The 25,956-nt window shown below is 50.1% G+C and overlaps 1 protein-coding gene across 1 annotated transcript; it reads left to right on the top strand.

Annotated features, from left to right (window-relative positions):
• Positions 1-446: 446 nt before the first annotated feature.
• LOC8051356 (dystrophin) lies at positions 447-21,968 on the top strand. The gene is given in 15 exon segments (XM_042289427.1): positions 447-518; positions 5,335-5,392; positions 5,453-5,589; positions 8,392-8,596; positions 9,277-9,362; positions 9,425-9,504; positions 9,920-9,994; positions 10,055-10,166; positions 10,532-10,586; positions 10,644-10,755; positions 12,386-12,513; positions 15,740-15,889; positions 16,207-16,351; positions 16,994-17,444; positions 20,993-21,968. Coding segments are annotated over 15 exon segments (1,881 nt in total). The 5' UTR covers positions 447-514; the 3' UTR covers positions 21,076-21,968.
• The last annotated feature ends 3,988 nt before the right edge of the window (positions 21,969-25,956 follow it).

The raw sequence follows: 25,956 nt of genomic DNA, 5'->3' as shown, positions 1-25,956 counted from the left end.
TAGTTTTTAAAGAATGTATATTTTATTTTTGCTACAATATATTTCCTTGGCACCCTTGGCACACGCCTCAAGGTTTGCGACTTGGTTCTGATCGACTTGGCTGCGACGGTTCTTGCGCTCGAGCCTGAAAATAAGCCAATTTCATCCAAAATACTTGGGGAGTGTTGGCTTTGGGATTACGCGACGTCGACGCGACCCCGGTCATGTCGCGTGGATTATGAATGTTTACGTAAAGCGACAGTCATGAAGAAAGAACCCAGCGCGAGAGCGATCTCCCGGACCATCGGCCTAGTGCTCTCCGACGTGGCCGAGCTGCCGCGGTGATCCCTGGGCGTCGTCCTTGTTTTTGGCTCGCTGTGCTGCTTCACGGGTGAGCACTCGAACGAGTTTAACGGGACTACGGTCGGCGTAGCGGGCAGCTCTGGCCATCTGGTGAAGGCGTGGGTGGACGGCCGACGGGGCCTCCGCGCAGGACCGCCCTCCGTCGGGCGCGCCAACTCTTCCTGATGCCGTTATGGGTGGGTCAACGCCGTGGCAGCCACTCTGTAGCCTACTCAAACCCCTTCCTGGCTGGCCGATTCGAGGGGCATCTGCAGATAACTGGAAAGAATAACAGCCTTGATCGTGACACAGGCCGCCTTACTGCTCGCTGACAAGTTTCACTTGGCCTTATGATGAAACACATGGCATACTCGTCGTACAAGTGGCCCTTGGAAGCAAGTAACACGTATGGACATCACGTGTGAGCGATATATGGGAATACTATGCAGACTAGCGATGCTGATCGTGAAGAAAAGTTGAATGAAAAAATGGGCAGAAGGAATGCAGATCTGGGGGAACTCCAAAAACGGTTTCCGATCAAATAGAAGAGGGCTAGGTGTACCTAGCTCCCCTCTATCGTCACTCGTTGTATAGAAATGTGTTCCTTGGCAATATTTGGCTCGTCAATGCTACGATGACCAGCCAAAGATTGCTATGGATTGCATTTTCGAATATGGGTCGGGAAATACATAGAGCCCAGCTGAAGGGTTATCATGTAGATGCGGATGTGGTCAGGTTTCTACGGCGGATGTATGCAAATTGTAAGCTTGATAGAACATGAAAAACAGAAAACAGGACCAGCTGCAAAAAAAAGAAAACGGGTTGGGTCGGGGGGGGGGGAGTTGTCCTTTGGGTGGGGTCTTTTACTGTTACCGGTGCCATTTAGATTTTGATGTGACTTACACGGAGAGAGAGAGAAGTGTACATTGTACAGTTTTCTGCTATATGAAAGACCCACTGAGAATGCATGGCCTAGACGACAGCAAAGGGGGGGTGCTCGCTTCGTGTGATACCGTTCTGCTTCGAGGGAAGGAAACTCACTCGGGACTCAACCGGGCCTTAACGCGCTTAGCAGTTCTTGGGTCCGGTTTAACGCAAGAGCTTGCTTCATTGGCGTTATGCCCAGAAATATGGTCACGAAGTCTCAGAACAAGCATTAGTCATCGCTGTTTTTATCAGTTGTTTCCAGTGTGAAATGTCGGAACAGGCACTGCAAAATAAACAACTATTGAAGTTAGCCCTATGTCCTGTATTGAAAAGATAAAATGGGTTGAAGCGCACATTTGTCTGTTAAAAAGACAGCATGGATCTCACACTTTATCAGAGTCAGAATAATCTCCTTGGTTCAGGCCGGTCTCTCTCAGACTACATTGCAGCGTTAATAGGACATAGCCATAGCATGATGCTGTGGAACTGCTTCCCCCTGTGAAACTGGAACCAGAAACTGAAACCAGAAACTGATAAGCATGCATTGCACTTAAACTGAACCCTGAGTGAGTCCTTCCCTTGGAATAGAACGGACTGGCCCGGGGCGTGCACAGCGCCACAGATAGGAAATAGATTGGCAATGGATTAACAATGGCAGCAATAGATTGCAGGAACTAATTAGGAGTTCTGGAGAGGATGGTGACACTCTGAGCCTGACGTTCCTATTGACAAGCCTGGAGATGTTCAAAATGAGAACACGAAACCTCTCGAAATACGAAATGTTGTAATAGAACATGTAGGGAAGTAAAAATGCATGGGAGCATGGTTACGTGAGAGAAGAAAATGTTCAGGACACAAAGGAAATTTGCTAAAGAATGGGAAAAATAATTCAGCTATGATGAAACACAAGGCACTATGAAACTATCATAGTTATAAAGGCATTAGGAGTATGAAAAACAAACTATGGTGGCTGTACTCATTTGGGATTTTGTTCTCAAGGTATGGTGCATGGAACGCATCTCCAGCTGGTGTGTTTACCGCATCCTAAAAAGCGGTCCCATGGAAGTGTCATGGCAATGTGACAGCAACGGTGGTGGTTGTGGCAGGCACTTGTTCTGCTGTGGTTAGCTCTCCAGCGTGGCAGTCCACGGAAGGTGACGACCGCGACACTCGCATTTGCTCCTACTTTTTGCCGTTACTTCTAGCACCAGTTCGCTGCATCTGACATAAGACGTCGGCTTCTGTTGCATCATTTATTACCACCTTGGAACCGCTTTTGATGAGCGGTCCCAAGTCATGTTCCAGGCACCGTCATCGAGGTCGGAAGTGCAATCAAGCATAGAGGTCCAGCAGAGGAGCGTGAGCAGGTGGGCATTGGGGCCATACCAAATGAAGTGGGACAAAGGTTGGACATCTCGCAAAGTTCGAGAGGCAACCAGTAAACTCTAAACGAGGAGTAACCCAAACGGAGGATATGCAATGGACAGGGAACAAATTCGAGCTTTTATGCACAAGAAGTCTGCACGAAAAACGAACAAACCAAACCCGAAATATCGAAACAATGGAGGTGGGGCGAGCAGACTATCTCGGCGGAAAAGGGAGTCAAAGAAACCGAGAGGACAGAAATTAGCTTTACCAACACCCAGGTCATGAAAACAGGTTATAAAAAAGGAGCAAGGAGGAGCATTTGGGGCCAACTTTCAGGAAATTAACACATTGTGTGCCATGTGCCAAGGTTTGAACGAAACAAAAGAACATGCAATTATAAAGTGCACATGGCTTCGTCCTGACTACCCGGAAGAGGTAGCAGTTGTGACGAGAGTTCTGCGATTTGCTGGCAGGGAGGGACGAACGGAAGGCAAAAGGACTATATCCACAAAGAGGAGGTAAGGGGACGGATGGAAAAGATATAAAGAAAATTATCAAATTCACGGGGTTAGATGATTTAATGGGAGACAAAATTTAGGGCAAAGTCTGAGTGGTAGGGAAGGAAATCTTTCTAGGCTAGGTGGTGCAGGCTCCCTCCCGATACAAAGGGTATATCCACCACCATTTGTCCATCATCGATAGTATGGCTTCCCATCAACGGTGGTCCCTAAGACGCCTGTTATATGGCGTCGGACCAAATGTGTGACGTTCAGCTTGCACCCTTTTAGCGCTGGTGCCAAGGTGCATTATTTGACCCGCCCCGTGCATTCAAGACGAACCCAACTGCTTCTTTTAACATTAATATTTTGAAACTGCTTATTTTAACATGTCTAAAGGCTTTGATAAGGTAAATCATGACTTGTTTTTCTACAAGCTTTCCTTTTATGGAGTATTACCCACAGTTTTGTTTGGTTCTCGACCGACCTAACTGATAGCGGCATGCCGATGCTGGGGTATTGAACAGAATGACGAAAATAATCCCTGGAGAAGGGGAACAAGAGGGACAAAGGACAAACATAAATCTCCCAACACAGCTAGGTGACTGGTGGGCGACCAAAAAAATCCGCCTGGTCTGGGTATCGAATTCGGGACCTCTCCATTACAGGTGGAGCGCTCTACCAACTGAGCTAACCAGGGGTTAGACATCAGTAGAGCAAACGGGTTTTATCAGCCGCCACCAGTCTAACACCAACAAGGGTGAAGCTTGCAAATTTAAGGTTATAATTATAATGCAGCTATTCCGATACTTTCATACCAACATCTGGGATTCCCTAAGTTTCCAATCGGGTGCCTCTCCCATTTCTCCTATCTGTCATAAACGACATTGAATCGTGCGTCAAACATATTTGCTCTTGACATCAAGATCTTCATGAACACACAATCATCTGATAACTGCTGTTCTTTACAAGATGGCATAGTATGTATGTCTTGGTGGTGTGCAGGGAACTTCTTGTCGTCACACCCCAGAAAAAACAAAATGTCTCTTAATGTCGAGAACATCCAAGATACTGTCTTATCTACATGCACTTGAGTCCGCTACTATCGCAGGAGTGACTGATTCGAAACCTCGGGATCTTCTTAAATATGCGACTCTTTTTTTATCACATTATGCAGGCTGTCGGCTCTTCCCTTTGAGTGCTGGGTCTGTTATCTCACTTCTCACATGATCGTATAAATCCTTTACGCATTGCATGTTTTTTTTTTCCTGCATGGCACGTGCAAAATTCGAGTTTAGTTATGTGCTATGGAACTCGTGTTGACGGCTCCCGATATGTCACCAAGTAGAGTCCGTACAAAAACATAGTTTTGTTTACGATAGATATTTTAATATAAGGTGTTATTATGACTGGCATTACATTCTTAGATAACCATGTTACAAAAGTTATAGACTCATAGACTCTCACACAGTGTTTTATTTTGTTGCAAAGTAATTCAAAGTCAGTTAAATGTTGACTTGTCCGTTACTTTTCACGTGCCTGTGAGCTTAAATAGAAGCCCATTATTTTTTTATCCTTCCCGGCATTCAACAATTTAGCGTCACCATGTGAGGACGATTTTGGTGAATTTGCCTCTTTCAAGTGTGACCTTATTCATCTACCGTCTAGTGCACAAGACAGGTGGCCTCTCGACAAGAGGGAAACTTTAATATTTTTTTCATAACCTGCGCACACATGCCACCACATTGAAGCCTCACGGTTGTTCCGGGGCACTAGAAAAATAAAGGCTGTAAACAACTTAATTTTTCCGGGCCTCAATTTTCGCGAATTGGGCAAAAGTTGAAGATTAAAAGAGCCAAAATGTTGACGTGACCACGAATTCCAGCTCATTGCCGGAATTCACGGTCATCTCAAGAGGTCATTCTTTCAACTGCTTTACATACTTATGCTATTTATAGAACCTGCGTAATGATCATGTGAGAACCTTTGCATGGCTGTTTGCCCATTGTTAGACTGTTGCTCAAGGAACAATAGCACCTCAGTTTAGCTCCTGAAGTGTGGACGTTTAGTCTGAAATGTTTGCAGGGCTAGTTGTTCGCTGGACCTATTTTTCGAAACATATAGGCGATTTGCGAAATCGGAGAAAATTAGGTTCTTAATAAAATTAACTTGTTTACAGAAGTCATTATTTATTTTGTGCACCGGGTGTGGGCTTGCTCAGGCCAGATGGACGACTGGGAGCGCCAGGAGACCGGGGCTGGGATCCCCTATTACGTCAGGTGGGTGGCAAAGCATGCCGTGGCTGTGTGCCAGACAGACAGTGGCTATGGTGGGTGCAGCCACCGGTTGGAGAAGACCCAGTGGGACCACCCGGAGATGGTGGCCATCATGGACAAGCTGACCTCTTTCAACGACATCAAGTATGCCGCCTACCGCACGGGGGCCAAACTCATCTGCCTGCAGAAGGAGCTGCTGCGTGAGTGGACACCCCCTTCTCGAACCGCCCTCTCGTCTTCTGTCTGCGAACAACGCCTTGCCGTGCTCGTACGGGGCGAACCCAGTTGGCCCTCAAAGGGACCGCGTAAATCCAGTTCTTAGCAGAACGCGACGCGATTTAGCGGGGGATATAATTAGACGGTGCGTCGTTTTAGTAGAAATATAGGATGCGTTCGGCGGTCGAGTGAATAATGACGAGGAAAAAGCATGTCCTTTCTACGGGCTAAGCCAGTACCACCTTAAAGACGAGGCTTGCACATGACATCATTGTTAGTGGGTTCCCAATCTGCCCACGTGGCAGACGCATTCGGCTTGCTGCCGCCACATGCTAGCGTCGTGCTCGTTGTGAGACGCTGCAGGACGCGCTCGTGGCCACGTCGATGCAGGCTAAGCGGCGCTGCATGGATCCCTTAGTGATGACAAGCTTGGAGGGGAAAGGCGTAAGCCTTGTCTTCTAGATGGTACTGGCTAAGACCAGCTTTAAGGAAGCCATCGGATGACGTTCTGGACCGCCGCGACATTTATTTTGGCAAAATGAAGGGGACAGCGTCAAATTCGATGGATCTTTCGTCGAGCGTGCAGCTCCTTTCAGTGATTTCCCTACACACCCCCTAAAGGGTGTACACGTCCCCTTGTTTTTCTGAAGGCACCCCGTTAATTTGCAACGACTCCTCTATTCTCAGTGCCCCCCCGCCCCCCCACCCTTTATAATTTAGACACCCCTCCCTAATTTCAATTCCTGGGGAAACCCCTGTCTTCGTTCACGGCTCCAAAAACAATGCCGGACACGGCTCGTACGGAACCGGCCATCGCGGTCAACGGATGCGACCTTGGAGCTAACGAGTGGGCGAGCAACTGTGCTAACCGGCAAAAGTTTTATTTGGGGGAAAGCTCTGAGTTCTTGTAAAGGAAACTGTGCCCTGGGAAATATTTTTCAGGCATTGCAAAGAGCTCAAATTGGTTTCAGATAACATCAACATCAAGCATAGCTGATGGATGTCGCGCCTGTTAATGAAGATTTGTTCAACCCTGGCAGAAGGACAGCATTGACTTTCTCAAAACTATGCCCCGAGTTCGCTTGCACTAAACAATATTTTGACCTCGGCTGCGACGAAAAAGAAAAGAAAAAAAAGAAAGAAAAAGTAGGCCGTGAAATATAATTGGCGTCGCCGGTGTTGCTCCACCTGACATCTGCAGCGTAACTTTTTGCCTCCACCAACATCAAATTTTTAGCCACTGCAATGAACCTAATCAAGTGATGTAATCGAACATGGTGTTCGACGAAGAAGACAGCAAAAGCTTGTCTCTGCGAGATTTGAGAGGAAACAGACACGTCGTCCGTGTCTGTTGTGTTTTCTATTCTACATAACTGAACTTTGAATCTTCAAGAATATTTTGTCAACAAACTTTCCCGCTTAGTTTTAGAGGTCTTGTACAAACCTCGTTTACCTACACCGGATCAAGTGTATAGAAATGGCTGCTTAGCAATGAGATTGTTTTCTGGCTGTCCAAAGTAATCCTTTTTTATACAGCAAAGTGGAAAGTTGAGCCAGTTGGTTCATGGTTCTTTAAATAATTAAAAGCGCCGAAAAAGACAAGGACAAAGAAGTGGAACGACACATATATACCTATATATATGGCATTCAAATGAAGGACTCTGGTGTTTTCAGCTTTTATTGTTCACTGTTAACCATACGCATTCTCCATGATGGTTGGTGCTGTGGATTATTAAAACTAATCTTTTTGCCTCGCTTCACAGCCTTGGTCTCATGCACATACATAGAGTTGCTTTCTCATCAAGAAAAACGGAGGCCGACACTACAGCATGCACCAGAAAAAAACACAAATTCAGAAATAAATCCGGCAAAACTTTGTGAAAAGATTAGGGCCCAGTTCAATTGTTGTAAATGGGTTCGCGCCGTGCGATAACGTCCACACGTTTTTTCAAGTTGTCGCCGATTTTTTTTTGGTCAAAAGCTGCTTGTAAAGTAACAAATAAAAAGAAGAAAAAAATGTGAACCCTGTTCACGCTTGCGTTCCTGTCATGCACAAATCGAAGGTGTATCGCTGCTTCCGCAGCAGAACGCAACAATGCATTGGCATCGCATCTCTCGCCCGAAGCACATTTGCTTGTTTACATGGCTCTCTGCCAGTTGGGTCACTGGTTTCGTTTTTTCGCCGCTACCAAGATGGCGGACATAGTTCTCGGCGCATTACTAGATGGCGCTCTGCATTTTGCATATCGTCCATAACTGCACCTTCAATAATTTCAAGCAAAACGGTCACCTATTGCAAAATAACAGTGGTGAGAGGAAAACACTTACTGCCGAATTCACAAACCTCATTCCAATTGAGGCGCCCCTCCACTTCACCAAGGAAGGCGCAAGGGGTGGCTGGCCAATTGGGACAACAGATAAGCAGCCTGGACCGCCTATTCGTTGTCGCACTTGGCCCCAGCACCGGCCTTCGCGCCTTCCTTGAGGAAGTGGAAGGGCGCCTTAATTAGAGTGAGGTTTGTGAATTTGGCGTACCCATATTTTTGCCTGAGATTTTGAGGAAACACCATTATCTCCTTATTTGCGCACCAAGCTTTCTTCAAGACTGTTGCCAGAGTATAAGGAAAAAATAAAACGTGATGTAACTATCGAAGCAAAAAAAATGATTATGTGGTTTGTTGCCTGGAGGCAACACTGGTCAACAAAGGGGCTGTCCAGCGGTCAGGGCGTCCACCCCGTCCCGACGGACGACTGCCACGCTTTCCTTGGGGCCTTGTCTCCCGCAGTGAGCAATGTGCACGTGTCCATGCTGCCCGGTGTGTTTGGCTGCCGGGGACTGGAGGGTAGCGGGCAGCAGGAGCTGCTGCTGGGCTGCTCTCAGGCAGAGGCCGTTCTGGAGGAGCTCTACCGCAGGGCCCCCGGGGTGCACCAGCAGAAGGTGCCCCTGCTCGCAGCCCTGGCCCTCAACCTGCTGCAGAACCTCTTCGACGCGTGAGTGGCCGCATTTCTCTGCACAGTATTGGAACAGGGCCCACGTTTTATTTTAGCGCTGCTCGGTTTGTTTTGGACACAAACACTTCTTCACAGAGTAGAGTGCGAAAAAACAAGGGGCAACCAAAGAAACGGAACGTCTTCCGAGGGCTAGACGCGACGTCACAATCTTGTTCCCTGCGTTTTGGCAAGGAAGCCGAGGGGCCGTCTAAACAAACTGTTCTGTTGTCTCTGCGAGACCGTTATGGTGGACCTATGACAAAAATGTGCGGAGGCTGGTGCCTCTCCCGTCTTTTCTTTTTCACCAAATCCTTTTACGATGAGCGACGCTTTCTTCAAAGATAGTTTGCTCTCGGCTGTGGGAGCTGTCGAGGTGACCGTCCTCTTCCACCACACACACCCAGAGAAAGAGAAAGAAAGCTGTGCAAGGCAGCCGTTGCCGTTCCTTTCCATCACCGTACACGAAATCGCGGCGAGCGGTTTATCTTTTCTATGTTTTTGAGGTAAAGCACAGTGCAGTCGTGGTATCTAGTCGGTCGTACAATAAGTTTGACACTGCTGAGAAACCTAGAAGCGAAAGGCACCCGCGCTCTCTTGACCCTTTGCCGGAACTCGACGGTCTCCGACGAAGTGCAGCCAGCCGGTGGGGCAGGCACTAAACACCCGTCCCACACGTGCAGGAAGCGCAAGGGCACCATCCAGGTGGTGCAGATGAAGGTGGCCCTGTTTGTGCTGTGTGCCGGCCGGCTGCTGGACAAGCTCAAGTGTGAGTGGCGGGGCGGAGGTGCCCATGGGGGCGTCAGCTGACTCGTGCCCCCTTTCCTGCAGACATGTGCGGGGAGCTCCAGGACGGCAGCCAGCGCATCCCGCTGGAGGGCCTGGAGGCCTTTCTGCACAACATCTCCAAGGTGGGGCTCTCACTTGGGTACGGTGCCTGGAACGTGTCTCCAACTGGTCTGTGTACCGTGTCCAAAAAAGCGGTCTCTCGATTTCCGCCCCCAGCATGTCATAGGAGTGTCACGCTGTCAGGTTGCTCTTCAGCTCGACAGTCCAAGAAAGCTTCGTCAGTCTGGAGTCGAGACGCTGCGACGATAACGACACTCACATTCACTCGCTTTTTTTTTTTCAGAACTAGCACGCCCAACCGCCAGGGTCGTGACATCCGACAGCGTGTCATTCCAGCATTTGCGAGGTCATTTGTTGGCACTTTGGGAACACTTTCGATGCATGGACCAGAGCAGGACGCTAAACATGCCAGTCAAAGACTCGTTGCAGGCATCGGGGTCGCGGGATGCACCTCAGTGCCTGCCTCCTCGCGCCCAGGTCCCGGAGCTGCTCGGGGAGAAGCTGTCTTTCGGGGCCCACCTGGTGCCCGCGGCCGTCGAGAGCTGCCGCAAGGTGAGGGTGCAGCCCTTTGCGGGCCACCGGGCTCCCGTGACGGCGCCCTTCCCCCGGCAGTTGTGCTCCCAGCCGAGCGTGCCGAGCGACCTCTTCCTGGGCTGGCTGCTGCGGGAGCCCCAGAACCTGGTCTGGATCTCCACCTTCTACCGGATGAGGTCCACTGAGAACGGCAAGTGCCCCCGCGCACCGGGTTGGACCAGTACTATTGAGAAGACGAGGCCTGCACATGACATCATTGTCGGTCGGTCCGCTGACGATGACGTTTGGAGGTTAATGGAGCAGGCCTCGTCTTCTAAATGCTATCGTTTAGACAGGCATCCCCGCCCTCCCTTAATCCGTTTTGCCTTACAACGAACTGCAACGAGCCGTGGGAGCCTGCCCAACGTCGCGCGAGTGTATGCGGCCTAAAGGGGCACAGCGACGCACGAGGCGTGGAGTCACGATGTCTGCGGTGGTCCGTTTAATGCCGAAACGGAGTGCAATCTCGCGCCCGCCCCGCCCCGCTTGCCGTGACCTCCGTGTTTGTCCCTGCAGTAGCGCACCCGGTCAAGTGTGGCGCCTGCAAGGCCAGCCCCGTGGTGGGCCTTAGGTGAGTGTCCCCGACCCCTCGCCCGCAGGGTTGCAACCCCCTGGTCTCCCCGTGCAGGTACCAGTGCCTGCAGTGCCTGGGATACGACCTGTGCCAGAGCTGCTTCCTGCACGGCATGATCAGCAAAAACCACTCCATCAAGCACCGCATGCAGGAGCACTGCCAACAGGTGGGGGACGCCACTGGTCGGAACGTGTCCGTTGCATTGGAAGCGTCGGACGTTTCGAGCATTCGCCTCGACTGCACCATTTCGCCACTTGCCGAGCTTGCGGTTGCGGTGCTCCGACGCGCGCAAGTTGAGCCCTAAAGCCTGTTCCACCCAAGCGCTGAAGACGGGTCGGAAAGGGGTGCCGTGGCCTTGCAACGTTGATGTGTTTTTTTTGTTTCCTACCGCTTTGGGAACGAATTCGCATAAAATTTCCCTTAAACTGCGTGCCAGTGTGTCATTTTGAACAATGTTACTAGATCAAAGTCAGTTGACCGCCTTTCTAGAACGCCTAGTGACTTTTCATGGGGCGTCTGGTCACTGTTGCTCGTTGCGCTATCGGCCTGAGCTAGGGACAGAAGCGGCAGAACTGGTGGAACGTTGGATGCACATTGCCTGCGGCTGAAAGCGGTCATAGTGTGGTTTTTATGGCAAACTTAAAGGGCAACTCCGCTCAATTCCGAAGATTTCGGGATAATGATTGATTTCGAATTAAAAAGCCCTAGTAAAACACACTACGTCGTTTGCTTCGCGAAAAATGGGATATATATTTTTAAATCTAATTTCAAACACGAGCGGAAATGGAAACCGAAACTTTGGCTCCGCCCGGCAACATTGGCCTCGGGTCGCCAAGTACATGGCCATCACGTGGTACGAGATGTCACGTGATCCTCGGCCCAACGACGGGCGGGATTGGGGCGGGCGTGTGGCAGGCGCGAGTGTCGTCTGCACCGCACTCTTCGCCACGTTTTGGTGTCTACGGCATTCGACGACGTCTGCACTACTGCGGCATAAGTCTGCGCACATGGTGTCCGTAGTGTGGACGAAACTCCGAGAGACGATAATCACAATCGGTGAGACAACGACGGCGGTTGTGACGCGGAAGACGGCGGTAACGGCGGGACCACGGCGGGCGGCCGGACGGCTCCCAAGAAACGCGCTGCGCAGGCGCGTTACACCAATCACGTGGACACCGCTGAGTGCCGAGAGGCAACGTTGCTGACGTCATGTGCTACGCTCGCACGGACAAGTGAAAACAAGCAAAAGGAGGCCATGATAATGACGTTTAGCTCAATGTTGGCTCCGCCCATGCTGTAGCCTTGACTGCGCTGTTGGTTGCGCCTGAATTCGCCCGCTCAAGTCAGCCGATTTCGGCAACTTGGCGAGTTGCAAAGTTTGCCGAACCGTTTAAGAAACATTTAGATAGAACTGCGTCGTAACATTTCACGTGTCGTCTTCCTAGCCGATACTGAAGAGGACTGCATTGTTTTTTCAAAACCAAAAATGAAGCGGAGTTGCCCTTTAAAGTTTGCGCAGATATTTGAGCAAAAAGTGGGTCGTTCAAAATCAGTATTTCTCCGTTGCTCGTAGGAGCATTGCCGCTGGTGGTGCTAGGAACGCTATGCACCCGCCCGTGCTCGCGTGGAGGGAACAGAGAAGAACCGTTTTCGAATGCTGTTTTTCTGTGGAGTTGTCAACTGACAGATTCGGAAGATTTAAGAACGTTGGTTTGGAACCCGTGGTTCACCCGGGTCTTGGTGGGACTGTGGGGCCGCGTGCCCTCCGGTGCTGAGTGGCATGCCTTGCCTTGCAGACGTCCTCCTGGGAGAAGGTGAAGGCGGTGCTGAAGACCCTGAGCCTAAAGCTGCAGCGCTGGAAGCGAGAGCCCCGCCCCAGCTACCTGCCCCTCCAGGCAGCTGAGCCCAGGCACGGATAACCCCTGTCCCCTTCACTAACACGAAATCTGTTTTATGAGTCGTTTTCTATGAGAAAATCGTCACAAACGAACGAACGAGCATCATGAATGAGTGACACGCTGGGAGCGTTAGACTGCTTTGGGGTTTTATATAAGGTTTATACAAAATGTAGAAGCCCTAGTGAGGTTCTAGCTTGGGTCGGTACGGTGTCAGTCAGATGTTATAGCCACGGGGCTGCATAGCGCAGCTGCTTCGAAGGATTTGGGGCCCGGCAAAACATGCTGGCTAGAACGGTGCGACGTCGTACCATGTGACCGCTTGCCTCATTGACGTCACGTGTCGTGCAAGAGCCATATGAGGTAGCTCCCGTGTGGCATGCTCATAATCTTGGTCTTGCCCTGGCTAACATCTCAGGTGCACAATGAAAAAACTAGCACAAGTGACACATGGAGTGTAGCTCGTGCTAGTGTCCTGTGTGCAGAATGCGGCGCGCGAGATGCGTTTTATGTTCCCTGGTCTTTATAAACATGATCGAGCCAACAATAATTTTTATTTACTTATCTATTTAATTTTTTATGCTTTGAAGGCCCTGAGCACTGATCTCTATGACAATTGGTGGATTGCGCTTCCCCGCTCTGCAAATGCAGCCACCGGCCGGGCATCTTGGACATGGGAAATCTACCTTTTGGAGCGTTGGGGAGGCTGGGCGGCAATAGGGGAATCGGTGGCCGAGTGGGCTAGCGCACACCAGCTCGGAGCCCGTGGAGCGAAAGCTCGCACTGCAGAACCCAGGATACTGGGTTCAGTCCCCGCCCCTGCCCGTTTCGATCTGGATGAGCATCGTACCGGCGTGCAGTCGTGTATCACTACTGTGTGATGCACGTTAAAGACCCCAGGCTAGCGGTTGTATGCACTGGCTAAATTGCTCATCTACAGCTGGGAGACTCGTCGCCCTTGGAGGCAGACCAAGTTCTAGGCTGTATAAAATGTGCTGAAAACATTTTTCTGCTCATTCTTCGTCATTCGCCGAAGACATTCTTTAAAACCTTGTGTAAACGGTGAAACTTGCCTCTGAGTACACGTGGAAATTTTTACGAAAGCGCAGCACCGCAGCAAAAAAGGAACAACTTGTTAAACGCAAGTCTCGCCGGTCTCGCGGCGTAATCAAAGCTTCCTTGGCACGCCAAAGTGCTGCGTCTCTGCCTTCGCACGCTTGGATACTTTTTAAGAATCCACGCTGTGGCAAAGGCAGTTCTCATTGTTTACATGGCGTTTTAACAAACTTTTCGACGAATGACCACGGATGAGCAGAACACGTGTCTTCAGCACGCTGCCGCCCAGCCTCCGCAATGCTACAAAAGGTTGATTTTCCATGTCCCAAGATGGCCGTCTGGTGGCCGCACTTGCTCTGCAATGACCAAGCTGGGATGTGCGATCCAGCAAATTGTCATAGAGATGAGTGGCCCATAGGCATTACGAGAGGAATGGTTGTAACATATGAAATTGTTGGCATGTTTCTTGAAATAGGTGGCTCCGGAAATAATAGTGATGCAGGCAGGGAGGTAGCTCAGTTTTTTGACATTCTTTGTAGATATTTGTACGACATGCTGACGTTCCAACCTTACACTGTTGGTCAGTGCAAGATGACACGTATGGTGTGCAAAGAAACAATTCATCTTTGTGGATCGGGTTATAAGGATAAATTCTACGAAAGAGAATAGACAAAAATATTTGCAACGTAAGACAAGGTCAAGTAAGTGCAGGGTCAATTTCATTGGTGAAATGCTGGCTGTATGAGAGTAATTTAATAAGATGAAACTGGCGGCATGATTTCGAATCGATTCGAGAATGTTTCTTAATGTTACATGCCCAGGATCCAAAACTGAACATGCGTGCTCAAGTTTAGGCCTAATTAGCTTTATTTGAAATACTGCATTCCCCTCAAGAGGGGCTTCCAGGGCTTTCGGGGGAGGGGGCCCTAGGCGGGGGAGTGCGAATGCGTCCTCGCTTGTTTGAGGCACTCCTGGGCTCGCATTTCGGTTTGGCTGTCGCCGGCAGGGAACCGAGCTACCTTGCAACCTCTGTGTAGTGAAAGTTGACGTGCGACAAAGACGTGGGTATAGTGAAGCAAAGTCGAAGAACACTTGTATCACCGATGTACTGGCATCCAAGATGCTCATACTATGGGGAGATAGTGATATTGCAGGACTTGCTTTTCTGTAGAATGTTGTACTCTAGTTTGTTCTGTGGAGTGGCACTACCGTATGTTGCTGCATATGAGTAGACATTTCTTTTCCTTTTTTTTAGTAATTAGTTATTTATTTTTTGGGGGATCCACCTATAAGCAGTGTAAACGAGCCCATGAAGTCGACTTATCCGCGTAAAGCTATTTTTAGCAGGACAACAGGTCCCGGGAACTTTCTCCCTGCTTGTAGGGACAGCTTTGTAATGCTCGTCTGAGCCACCTAAGCAGATTTATTTTAGAACTAGAAACATATTTCAACATGTAGTTTTATAGCACATTCACCTAATGGCAGATTATTCTTCCAAATAACAAGCATAGACTGTTCTTCGGGAAACTGGGTTCGGAACTGCCGAGGAAACATCGCAATTTTTACCTGGGCATGCGGAGAAAGCAAATGCCGTGCTCGTCACTCGCACGTTTATCGTTCTGTCTCTCAGTGGGGCATCGTAGTTCTTTCGTTTGTCGCCGGACGTTGCCAAAGGATCGGAAAAGAACACCAGGAGCACATTGGCAGGACTGTCTGTTGTTTGAACGAAGCTGTTTCGTACGCCGAGGCAAATGGCGTCATGGCACGGTGTGGCTTTCATGCCCCGGCAAAGTGCGGGACACGGCGAGGAGGACAGAGAAAGATTTTTGAGCCCGCAAGTACGCTCACTCACTTTTTTCGAGTACCTGAGCTCGGTCGGCAGTTGACCGTCGAGGAGGGAGTTTGCGAACTGGTGCGCCATCTCCCATTCTCCGAGCGCCGAAAAATTTCGGGGTCTCCCCTGCGGTTGAAATTCTAATGTGAGCATGAATGTAGCTTCCCACACGCTTTTTACTTTATACGAATTGCTGTTTGTAATTTAATTAATCAAACTTTTTACGCCTTCGGGATCTGGGAGTTTGGAGGTTCCACTCGTGTTTGGGGTCGCCTCGTGCCGGGCGGCGATCACGGTGTCAGGCGGTTTGATGGAGTGCCCATCGCGGTGCGTGGGGACGCGCTCAGAGGTCGTTGGGGGCGCAGGGTGTCGTCTTCGGGCCCCCACGCCCACCGGGTGGACGGGGCAGGAGCTCCGCCGACCCAGGGGTCCCCGCAGCACGGCCGCCCATGCCTGGACACCCTGCACCAGCAGGAGCTGGAGAGCATCGTGGAGCGCCTCGAGAGGGGCAACAGGTGGGCAGGGGGCTTTACTATTGCGCACGCCCGATGCTTCGCTGTTTCGAAGGGTCGTCCCTGACGTTTCCTTCGGCGTTGACAGAGCGGCGGAATTCTTGGTTGTAACGCCGCTCTTCCCGCATAAAGGGCTGATCGTGCCACCTCTTCTCCGTTGCATTAAGGCTCGGATGGTAACTTCCGAGGCAATGCTGCCCCTGAGCGGTGAGAAGGCCGCAGTCGGGATACCTACGCAAATTTGCAAAGGACGGGTCAGGATAACTCGCGTGGACCGGAGAGCTCGCTCGCTGGTTCTCACCTGGGTGTGCCCTGTGTAGGAGCCTGGCCAAGGAGGTGGCCTCAAGAGAACTGTGCGGCCCGGCCGGGGCGGCGGTGCCCTCGTCGCCAGTGCATCAGCGCCACCTGCAGCAGCACCTGGTGCAGGTGGAGGCGCAGCTCAGGCGCATGCGGGCCCTGCTACAGGTGAGTGTCGAGGCCTCCTGCCAGGTGGCCGCCTGATGGCCGAGTGAGGGCTGGATGACCGGTTCCTTTTGGGCAGTGCTGGCGGTAATGCTTTACAAGTAACGGCGTTATGGGGAACGGATAATTTCTTCCGGTAACATAGTAACATGCTGTATACTTTCGAAGCAGTAATGGAGAAAATACCTGCGTTGCTTATTGCGAGTAACGGGTAATATAGTTATGTTGCTCATTACATTTTCCTGAGGCCTCCGAAAAATTTCACTTAAATTTTTTTTGTGCTTCTATGCCTAGTCTCATGAATTTTGCGTTTTTGTTTTTTCCTTTGCATATTTTTATGACTATTCAGGTGGAACCGTGAAAAAGATAAGGTAATGATGTTACGTTTCTGCATGGACCTAGCGTTTTCAGAAATATGGCACCTAGGCATACCTGTAACATCAAAGCAGTAAAACGTTTAAATTCATAAATAAAACGTAGTGTAAAAGTATCGTGCTTTACTTTTTATTGACAACAGCAACAGTAACCCGCTCCTTTTATTTCTAGGTAATGTACTAATTCGATAACACATTCTTTATATTTGCACGTAACGGGCAACATATTTCATTACTTTTTTTTCACTAACGTTTACAACTCTGTTTCCAGGTGCTGTCGCGGGATGCAGAGCCCCCGCCCCGGGGCCCGGGTGTCTGGCTGCAGAGCACCCCCATGCAGTGCCCGGCCAACGGGACCCAGCCGGGCAGCATGGACCGCTTCGTGGAGATCCACCGGGGCCTGAAGGCACTCGAGGCCCCCTTGCCCCCTCCCCCGTGGGAAGTCCACGCGCCCAGCCCCATCGCGGCTGCACCCGCCCCCACGAGCCGTCCCGCCCCTTGGGGGGCGTCCCCCCTCGGGGTACCCGAGGGCCCCTCCCTCCCTTCCCCGCCCCTGGGGGACTCCAGCGAGTGCAGCTTTGGGGACCTGACGTGTCCCTCGGCCCACGCGGAGCGGGCCCCCGTCGTCCCGGCCAACGGACGCGTGCCCTGCCACCCGCTCGACGGGGAGCTGGAAAGCATCCTGCGCCAGCTCGACGACCTCCTCAGCGAGCCCAAGCAAGGTACGGGGCCCCCGCCAGGACAGTGCCTGGAAGACATCTCCAACCGGTGTTTCTAGCGTCCTATCTGGCCCGTACATCGAAAGTGGTACCGAATGCCGTCGGATGTCCCGATCGTAAAAGTGCCGGCGAAAAGCACGAGCAAAATTGAGCGTCACGGTCGTCCCAGCTGTCGAAGCTTCCGTGGACTGTCGAACTGGAAGGCGACCTGCAGCGGAACGGGCGTCTGTTACATCCACCACCGCTGGTGCGACGCTGCCGTGGCCAGCGGCGGTGTTGTCGGGCGGGAATTGAGGGACCACTTTTTAGGATTTAGGACGCAGTAAACACGCCGGTCGGAGACATTTTCCAGGCACTGTACCGCTAAAATACCCCTTTTGGTACCAGATGATGTCACGGTCCTTCAATAAACTACTTGCTACCCTGCAAACTTTGGCGGTTTTTGCCCTGGTAAATTTTGTTGCCAAGGGCAACGCTAGTTCGTTTGAAAATTAATTTTTCTTTTCTTAAAGTGAGAAGGTTTGAAATGTTTTGATAATTTTTACAGCAGAGCTGTTAAGGGCTAGTATCGTGTCCGCGGATAAGCGGCGTGTTGATACAAAACTCCAGACAGCCACCGCCATCTATGAGTGATGGCGGCAATTTTTCAAGCCTTTCAACTCTGGTTTTCACCAGAGCAAAGGGCTGAATTTCTCTAGGCGTCGTCCTTGGGGTCGTTCAGACGTCGTCCTCGAGGTCGTCCGAGAGGTTGTCCTCAAGGTCGTTCTTGAAGTCATCCTTGAAATCGTCCTAGACGTCGTCCTCGAGGTCATCCTAGAAGTCGTCCTAGACGTCATCCTCGAGGTCGTCCTCTAGGCGTCGTCCTAGAAGTCGTCCTTGAGGTCGTCCTAGACGTCGTCCTCTAGGCTTCGCCCTTGAGGTCGTCGAAGAAGTCGTCCTTGAGGCCGTCCTAGACGTCGTCCAAGAAGTCGTCCTTGAGGTCGTTTTAGACGTCGTCCTCTAAGCATCGTCCTAGACGTCGTAAATCTAACAGCTTCGCTGGTCCTCCATCTTCACGTGAAGTGGAAGGGCTCTGCATTTTTTAGAGCTCAGCTCTTAGGTGCCCATTTCCAGCTTGAGCGGCGTCGCCATCGGCGTCGGCGTAACCGCGCGGTGCATTATGGGTAAATTTCCCCGCTAAATTTAGCAGGAAAATTTCCCCACTAAATTTTGCGGGAAAAATTCCCCGCTAAATTTAACGGAACAAATTCCCCCTAAATTTAGCGGAAAAATTTCGCCTAAACGTGAGGCGAGCAGGAGAGGAGGAGGGGCATGGCCTCCTCTCTTGTCCTTCTCCTCACCTTCCTCAAGAGCTGCGCTCTAATTCGGCGTTACAGGGGATTGTAAACATCTTTCATTTTTTAAAGTGGATGTCTCATCCTTTGTTCGGAGTTTCAATTCCAAAACAATATGAACGTTAGGTTCTCGAGTATAGACAGCCTTTCCAGTCTTGAACCTTTTTGACAGACCGTGGGGAAGGGACAGGCTAGAAGACGATTGTTTGCGCGTTTTTGGAAGCCTTCCCAAGGGGGAAAAGTTTGATATAGCTTAGTATTTTACAGAGAGAGAAGACTTGACTTGGACGCTAGGTACGAATAATGACCACAGCCTCCTGCGTGCTCGGGGGCCCAGTCCCGAGACAGCGCAGAAGGTGGAACGCTGGGTGGAACGAGTGCCGAGTATTAATTGCCCGCGCTATAACTAAACTACAAAGAAAGACGTGATGGCCGACGCGCCGGCGAGCGGCTTACGGTTCGGAGGACCCGGCTGTCCCCATCGTCACTGGACTCCGGGCCGGCGTGGCCATCAGAGACAGGATGTTCCAGAAGAGCCAGACGAAAGAAAGACACGTTTGATCCCGGGCGTGGGCTGGTAACGACTGCTCACGAAAACTCGTGAGCCCCAGTTTATTGACAGGAAAACCCAGGTGGCGCCAGTAATAAGAAATAAAAGGAAACATGGCGCCATCTTTTAAACAAACAAACTAACACAAGAAGATGGCGACTGGCGCCATTTATCGCTAATCAAGATTACTACATATAGCCAATGTGTTGTTCGTTATAAAAGGTACTTTTCACAAGCCTTTTTATTTAAATATTCCGTGAGTTTGATATCGACAATAATTCGCTGTACATGGGTTCATTCTAAACAGGTTTCACTGTATATATGTAAAATTGATGAGTTAAAGGACAACGCCGGTCAATATTTTTTCATTTGGGATTACGACTGTTCTCAGCTAAAGCAGAGTTCCTAAATTATGAGGTATAACTTTTTTTTACGTATTGTGTGTACTTTTATAAATATCATGGCTCAAAGTTTGGTTTTGGGCATCTACGGCAATGCCGAAACTTTCTGCCATAAGAATGGCAACACTGATCATCAGCTGTACGGCCGCAACGTGACGTCACAAGGGAGCTGCGGTACAACCGGTCAACCGCAGCTTCACCGCGATGTGACGTCACAAGGGTGCTGCGCCAGTGTTTCTTGACTAAAAGCTAACCCCGCTTGCGTCCCGCTAAAAACAAGCTGGTCGCATATGTAAAATCAGTTTTAATGGAGAATGCGGCTTCACTTTGACATAATACTTCGACTGTGATCATATTTTGTGCCACTAAAGCGATACCGGTCATTTATTTTGGTTTCGTTTTCGACTAGAGTCCGTTTAACAAGCACCCATGTCTCAACATTCGCAATTATTTTAGAATTTTGAGTGGGCGCTTCCGCGATACTTTGCGGTAGTTACCATTTCGTGCGAAGAGAGCAAAAAAGACAACACATTTAAAGGGATGGTGAACCGAAATTCGGATTTCAGAAAACATTACAGGAGCTGTAGGCGGGACGCTACAACCTCTACAACATTACTCGTAAGGCGATATCTCGAATTGACGGCCATATTTTTGGAAAAAGTAAGGTTGAAATTGAATGAGGCCGACTTGGCGCGTGACTTCAAGATATCTTGTTTCCTCCTCTCTTCGTTTCGCCCCCTCAAGGCATCGAGGCCGAGAAGACGCAAGGTCGTTCCCTCTCCTTCTCGGAGAAACAAGATGTGAACATATCTTTCAAATACGCCTCCTTTTTTTTAAAAATATGGTCATCCGTTCGATATATCGTTGTATGAGTGATGTTTTGATGTTTGTAGCATCCCGTTGCACGCTTTTGCTGCCGTACTTTGTGGAATCCAGATTTCAGTTCAGCATCCCTTTAACGGGCTAGTATATTGCATAAATTTGAAACAGCATTTGCAAATTCCTGCGAACAGTATATCAACGCAGTGTCCTGGGGATGGTTATTGCACTCACGTTTAGTTCTAGGGGAAAAAATTAACACTTACATGCGTCAATCTAGGGACCATGATAACGCCAGCTAAAAGAGACCGAGGACCGACCCCACAAGCTAAAGTTCTACCTTTTGGCTTTGGTTAAGGCCATGCCGTTCGTCCGAGGCGGCCAAAACTTGTGGGAAGGGGTTGGACCCGTTCCTCCAGGCTTACCGTGGCGTCTCTGCGGTTGCAGGCTACAGCTCCGCGACGGTGAACGTCATGGAGACGGTGAACCAGGTTCAGCAGGTCATGGATCGCATGAAGCAGGGCTGCTGAGGCCTGCCCCGCCCCCACCCCCGTGCCTTGCCCCCGCCCCGGGGCCTCCCACAGAGTTCCTAGCAAGAATCAAAAGTTGCTGCCTCGGACCAAAGCCCGTCTCGGGCACCTCCCCGTCGCCAAGACCACCTCTGTGCCGAAAGTCGCGAGAAGCCGTCTCTTGCGGCATCTTTCTAAGCGACTGGAGAAAGTTTATTTCTGCCTCGGTGCCGCATTTACGAGCCCTCAAGGAGGGACGCAATGCTCGTAACCGAAAAAATGAAGCGCAACTTCTGGATGCGGCTTAGAAAATAACCTTGTTTTCCAAAAAATGATGTTGGGGAGAGTTTACCGAACGTTCTGCAATGATGCCTTTTTGTTTTTTGCCACGAGAAGAGACAATGATACTCAAAGTTTGTTATTCGAAACGCTCGAAAGCACCGTCCAGGAATGCCTGTAAATCTAAGAAATGCGGCAGCGAGGCCCCTTTGTTAGTCTTGTTTTCGCGTGTAAAAGAAGGAAAAATGTGCGTACCATCTAGAAACAACTTCGACGGGACTTGTCTTATATTGCGTGGGTACGCCACGAGGTAGCTTTACATTGTCGGTACTGCCATCTTCAAAAACCTTGTTTCCTCTCCATTTTGCGAGGCTTCCAGTCTAGCCTCGGGTTGTTGTGACGGGCCGTGTTGTTGGCTCGCGCACCTCTTTGTTGGCAGTCCGGGTGGGCTGCGGTCGAGGGTGGTGTACATTGTACTTAACCTTCTTTTCCGTCGCATACCTTGTGGAGGGAAGTATTAACGATTTTGATACACCTAATATATGGCCCCCGAGCGAGGTGGCTCGCCGCGGAAGCCGCAGTGCCAATTCTGGGATCAAGATTCTGGAAAATAAAGTGCTGTTTGCTGCGCAGAAGTTGCCCGATCTATTCATTTGTTTTTCTTTTCTCGAGGACTATCCGTGTCGGGTAGTTGCATAAGGGTGCCTGGAACGCTTGTCCGACTGGCGTGTTTACCGTGTCCTACAAAGTGGTTCCTCGATTTCCACCTAATGACGTCGTAAATGTGTCATGCTGTCACCGTTCGTGATCCTGGCAGTGTCGCAGCAGCAGTTGTGGACCTGTCGGGCGCCTGTTCTGTTGCTGCAGGTTGCTTTCCAGCTCGACAGTTCACGAAAGCTTTGGTAGTCAGGACCTGGGATGTTTGGCTGGCACGACAACATCAACACTAGCAACCTTTCCTATCTTTTTTTCAGAACTTCTACGCCAGACCGCGAGGATTGCGACATCCGACAGCATGACATTCCAGCTTTTGCGGCGTCATTTGTTGCCACTTTGGGACACTTTCTATGTATGGGTGGGATAGGACAAATGCACAAAGGGGTGTTTTCTCGCTCACTCAAGTTCTCTTGCTTTGCAAATGACTGGGCCTGCCGGAGTAGCCGGTGACGCAAAGCGGTATCGGCCCCTCCTCTCTTCTTGAGAGTAATGGTCTTCATTCGAAGTTAAGTAGTCGGCTCGTCGGCGGCCAGAGTGGCCCCGTGCATCTGGTGTGCCCACCAAACTAACCTACCATAGCCCTAAAAATAAAAGGGGGGGAGGTGTGAATGACTAGAACCATAGAACAATTACTCAAGAAGACAAGTTAAACAACCCTAAATGGCATGCGCTACATTATGCTGTAGTTCGCGAATGTCCTCTCGGCTGGCGGAAATCGCGCGGTTACATCCGTACATCGGAGGAAGCGCGATACGTTCCGACGTCACTGCACGTTCCGGTGCAGCTGTGTAAGTGGGAGAGAAGGAGGAGGGTTGGAGACATCTAAAAAAAATCAAGGGGAGGAAAATCTCCCCTATACCCCATCTCTGAATCTCTCCAGGTGACTCGGTGCATGGGCCACAACTGGTTTTATGAAGCTGATCGTGGCATGGAGGCCGAGGTGGCAAGGCCTGCACGACATGGAGTGTCAACGCAGTGTCAACATGGAGTGCAAACTTGACAACGAACCAGATTAGACGGCGATGGCTAAACCTCCTGTACTACACGATACACAGTAGCATGGTGCAGCAATCACTCTACACATTTTTGGCAGATGTGCTTATCCAGACAGAGACATAACACAGTTTGCATGAAGAAAGCTGTCATCAAATCTATGCAGTGTTGATTTCCTATGCAATACACTTAGAGCAAGTGGTGCTGAAATGTGTTGAACGTGAATAAAAATTCATGTACAAGTAAGGTTTAAAAAAAAATAAGTGTCTTGGACTATAAGTTAGTGAAGGGAAATTATTTTGCCCATTTGTCAAATGCACAATAATTAATGATTTAAAAAAAGAAATTTAATTTTTTGCCATTACCGACGGACAAGCATTTCCATGATTGTATCAATTGTATGTTCAGATGAAGGATTCAAGTTTAACTGACCACAAGCCACTAGAAACAGCCTTTCAGCAGGCTTTTTTTTTTTTTTTTTTTTGCCGAAGTGACATTTGCAGGCAGTCTTCCAGAGGCCAATGAACCTCTCGGACTGCAAAGGCTGCACCTGACCTTGCAGCAGTATGATATCCAGGTAAAGTGCAATCTTGTCAAAGAAGTCTATGCGACCCACACATCGTTCAAATATCCGTCGAGTGGAACGCACCAGGAGAGAGAGCTACGAGGTGCTGCGAGTCTGCAATTCTTCCCAGTCACTGAAAAGAAGCTCGAGGAGTTCCGCAGGGCAGACGGAGAGAAGACGTGACCAAGAGACGAGACTCGCTTTCGGAAAAGTCTACGAGCCAACTGGCTCTACCATGACAGTGTCCATGTTGAGGACGGTTGTCTGTATTGTATTATATTGTATTGTATTTTATTGCACTTTTATTGTCCACTGCCGCCCGGTGTGCAGGTATTCAGGGAAAGGCAGTGCGCCCATACACGTTTTGTGACTAATTTTCCCAAGAAGGCTTCGATCACAGATGATCCGTCTTCCGTATGCAGTGGTGCACCGCATGCGGGCATCAAAAAGGTGAAGCAAATCCCGGAGCCCTAAAGAACTGGGAAAACTACTGGAGCCTTGCAGTGTTGTGGAGTTGCCACTCCGGAGTTGGAATGATTCCGGAATCATTCCGCATTTTCGCGACCCCGGAGTGGAATGGGAATGGAATGGCGGCAATGTTCAGGGGAATGAAATGGGAATGGAATTAGTTGCCTTTTGCCCGGAATGGAATGGGAATGAAATGGGCCAGGTTCTTTATATTTTATTTATTTGTTTATTTATTTTTTACGTTCAGCTATATACCGAGCCAGTCAGGGAGTCGGTTGTTCAGAAATAAAATGAGGGGGAAACTGCGAACGTGCGTAAGGCCCTAGCAGACTTATGCGCAAAAGAAAAAGATGCAATACAAAAAACAAGCGTCAAAGCAAAGAACAGAGGAGGGAGGGGAGGGGGGGTGGGGGCGACGGTGGCGCCTTTTACCAGTGAAGTTCAACACATATCCGAATGCGTTTGCGCCTGTAATATTAGGGAGTTTTCGTAGATCGTTTTCGCCGTCCCGCAAGGCCCTCCGCAACCCGCTACGATAGCGGGAACTCCACAGTCAAGGCTATCGGCGCGCAGGCGCAGTAGCAACTTTTTCGTTGCGGAACGCTTAGCGGAGGGGGCAGCGCGGTCTACGAAAACTCCCTATTGCACGGCTGGTACGTCATCAGCCAACGTGAACGTGACCTGCTGCTCTGGTGATCCAATACCCAGGAAGGAGGCCAGACGTGGCCTCGCTGTGCGGACCTAGACTTCGCACACTTTCGACTCGTCTCGAGCGCGCTGTTTCTCGAAGAGCTCGCACCTGTGCCGGCCATCTCAGGTTGCAATCCACGAGGTCTTTGTTTGAATGATGCTAGGCGAAATTTGAAGACTGCCATTCATGCGTTGGAGGCGGAGAGTCGGCAGGAAGGACTGTCAGAACAGGGATGCCACCGTATCGATTTTTCAACCGTAACAAAATATAATACATGTGCTTCATGATGCTTCAGGTGGTCCACTTTTCTCGAAAATTCCATATGCAACTGCCTGCATGGTCTTCAACGAGGTCAGCTACAACGAAAGTATGTACTGTTCTTTCATACAGCAGTGTGGGTAAAGTTTCATGTTCAAGGCACCACCTACAGATTCAAGAATACTAGTTCATCCTACCGGGACGTCATGTGATCAGTGCTGACAGGGGCGCCCTTATTGGACAGGGAAGTGGTGATGTTTTGATGGAATTTATTTTAGAAATCAAAGTCTTTTCGCATTACTGGTCAGTCAGACAGGATGCCAGAGAAGGGACCGCGGTCAATCCTTGATGGAACGTTTTTTAAACCCATTTAGGACTCTTCGTCCGGAACCACTACCTTCGATGCGAAGTGCCAAGCCTGCGAAAAAGTAATTTCGGAACAAAAAATTACACCATCTTCCCGAGGAGAACCATGGGGTGGTGCGGAGCATCGCGGATCGTTATTAACGGTGTTATTGACGGTGTTAGTAACGTTGTTGAACTTCACGGTCCCGAACCTCGGGTTCTGCTGCTCGACGTTCACGAACCAACGCGGCTTCCCGTTCTCTAAGGCCGGGTTCCGCCGCTCGCTTCGTATGTTTACGTTGAACTTCATGGTCCCGAACCTCAGGTTCTGCTGCCCGACGTTCTCGAACCGCCGCCGCTTCTCGTTGCCGTTGTTCAGGGTCTGCCGCTCGCTTCAAGCGTTTGCGCTCAGCGTCGCGTGCCCTTCGCTGCGCAGCTTTGTCTTCAGTGGACGTAGCGTTGCTGTTAGTTTGTGGGTTGGTGCTGACGCTTGCTTGCGCCAACCCACTATAACTGATGGGACCGTTGCTTCCATCACACTTCATCGGAAGAACGGAGTGGATCGAGTCAACAGCGGGTGAACTGA

The sequence above is a fragment of the Ixodes scapularis genome, unplaced genomic scaffold, assembly GCF_016920785.2.
Source record: "Ixodes scapularis isolate PalLabHiFi unplaced genomic scaffold, ASM1692078v2 PGA_scaffold12__126_contigs__length_90152505, whole genome shotgun sequence".
NCBI classification, from domain to species: Eukaryota; Metazoa; Arthropoda; class Arachnida; order Ixodida; family Ixodidae; genus Ixodes; species Ixodes scapularis.
Note: the sequence above shows the minus strand (reverse complement) of the source record. Positions and strands in the feature narration are given on the sequence as shown.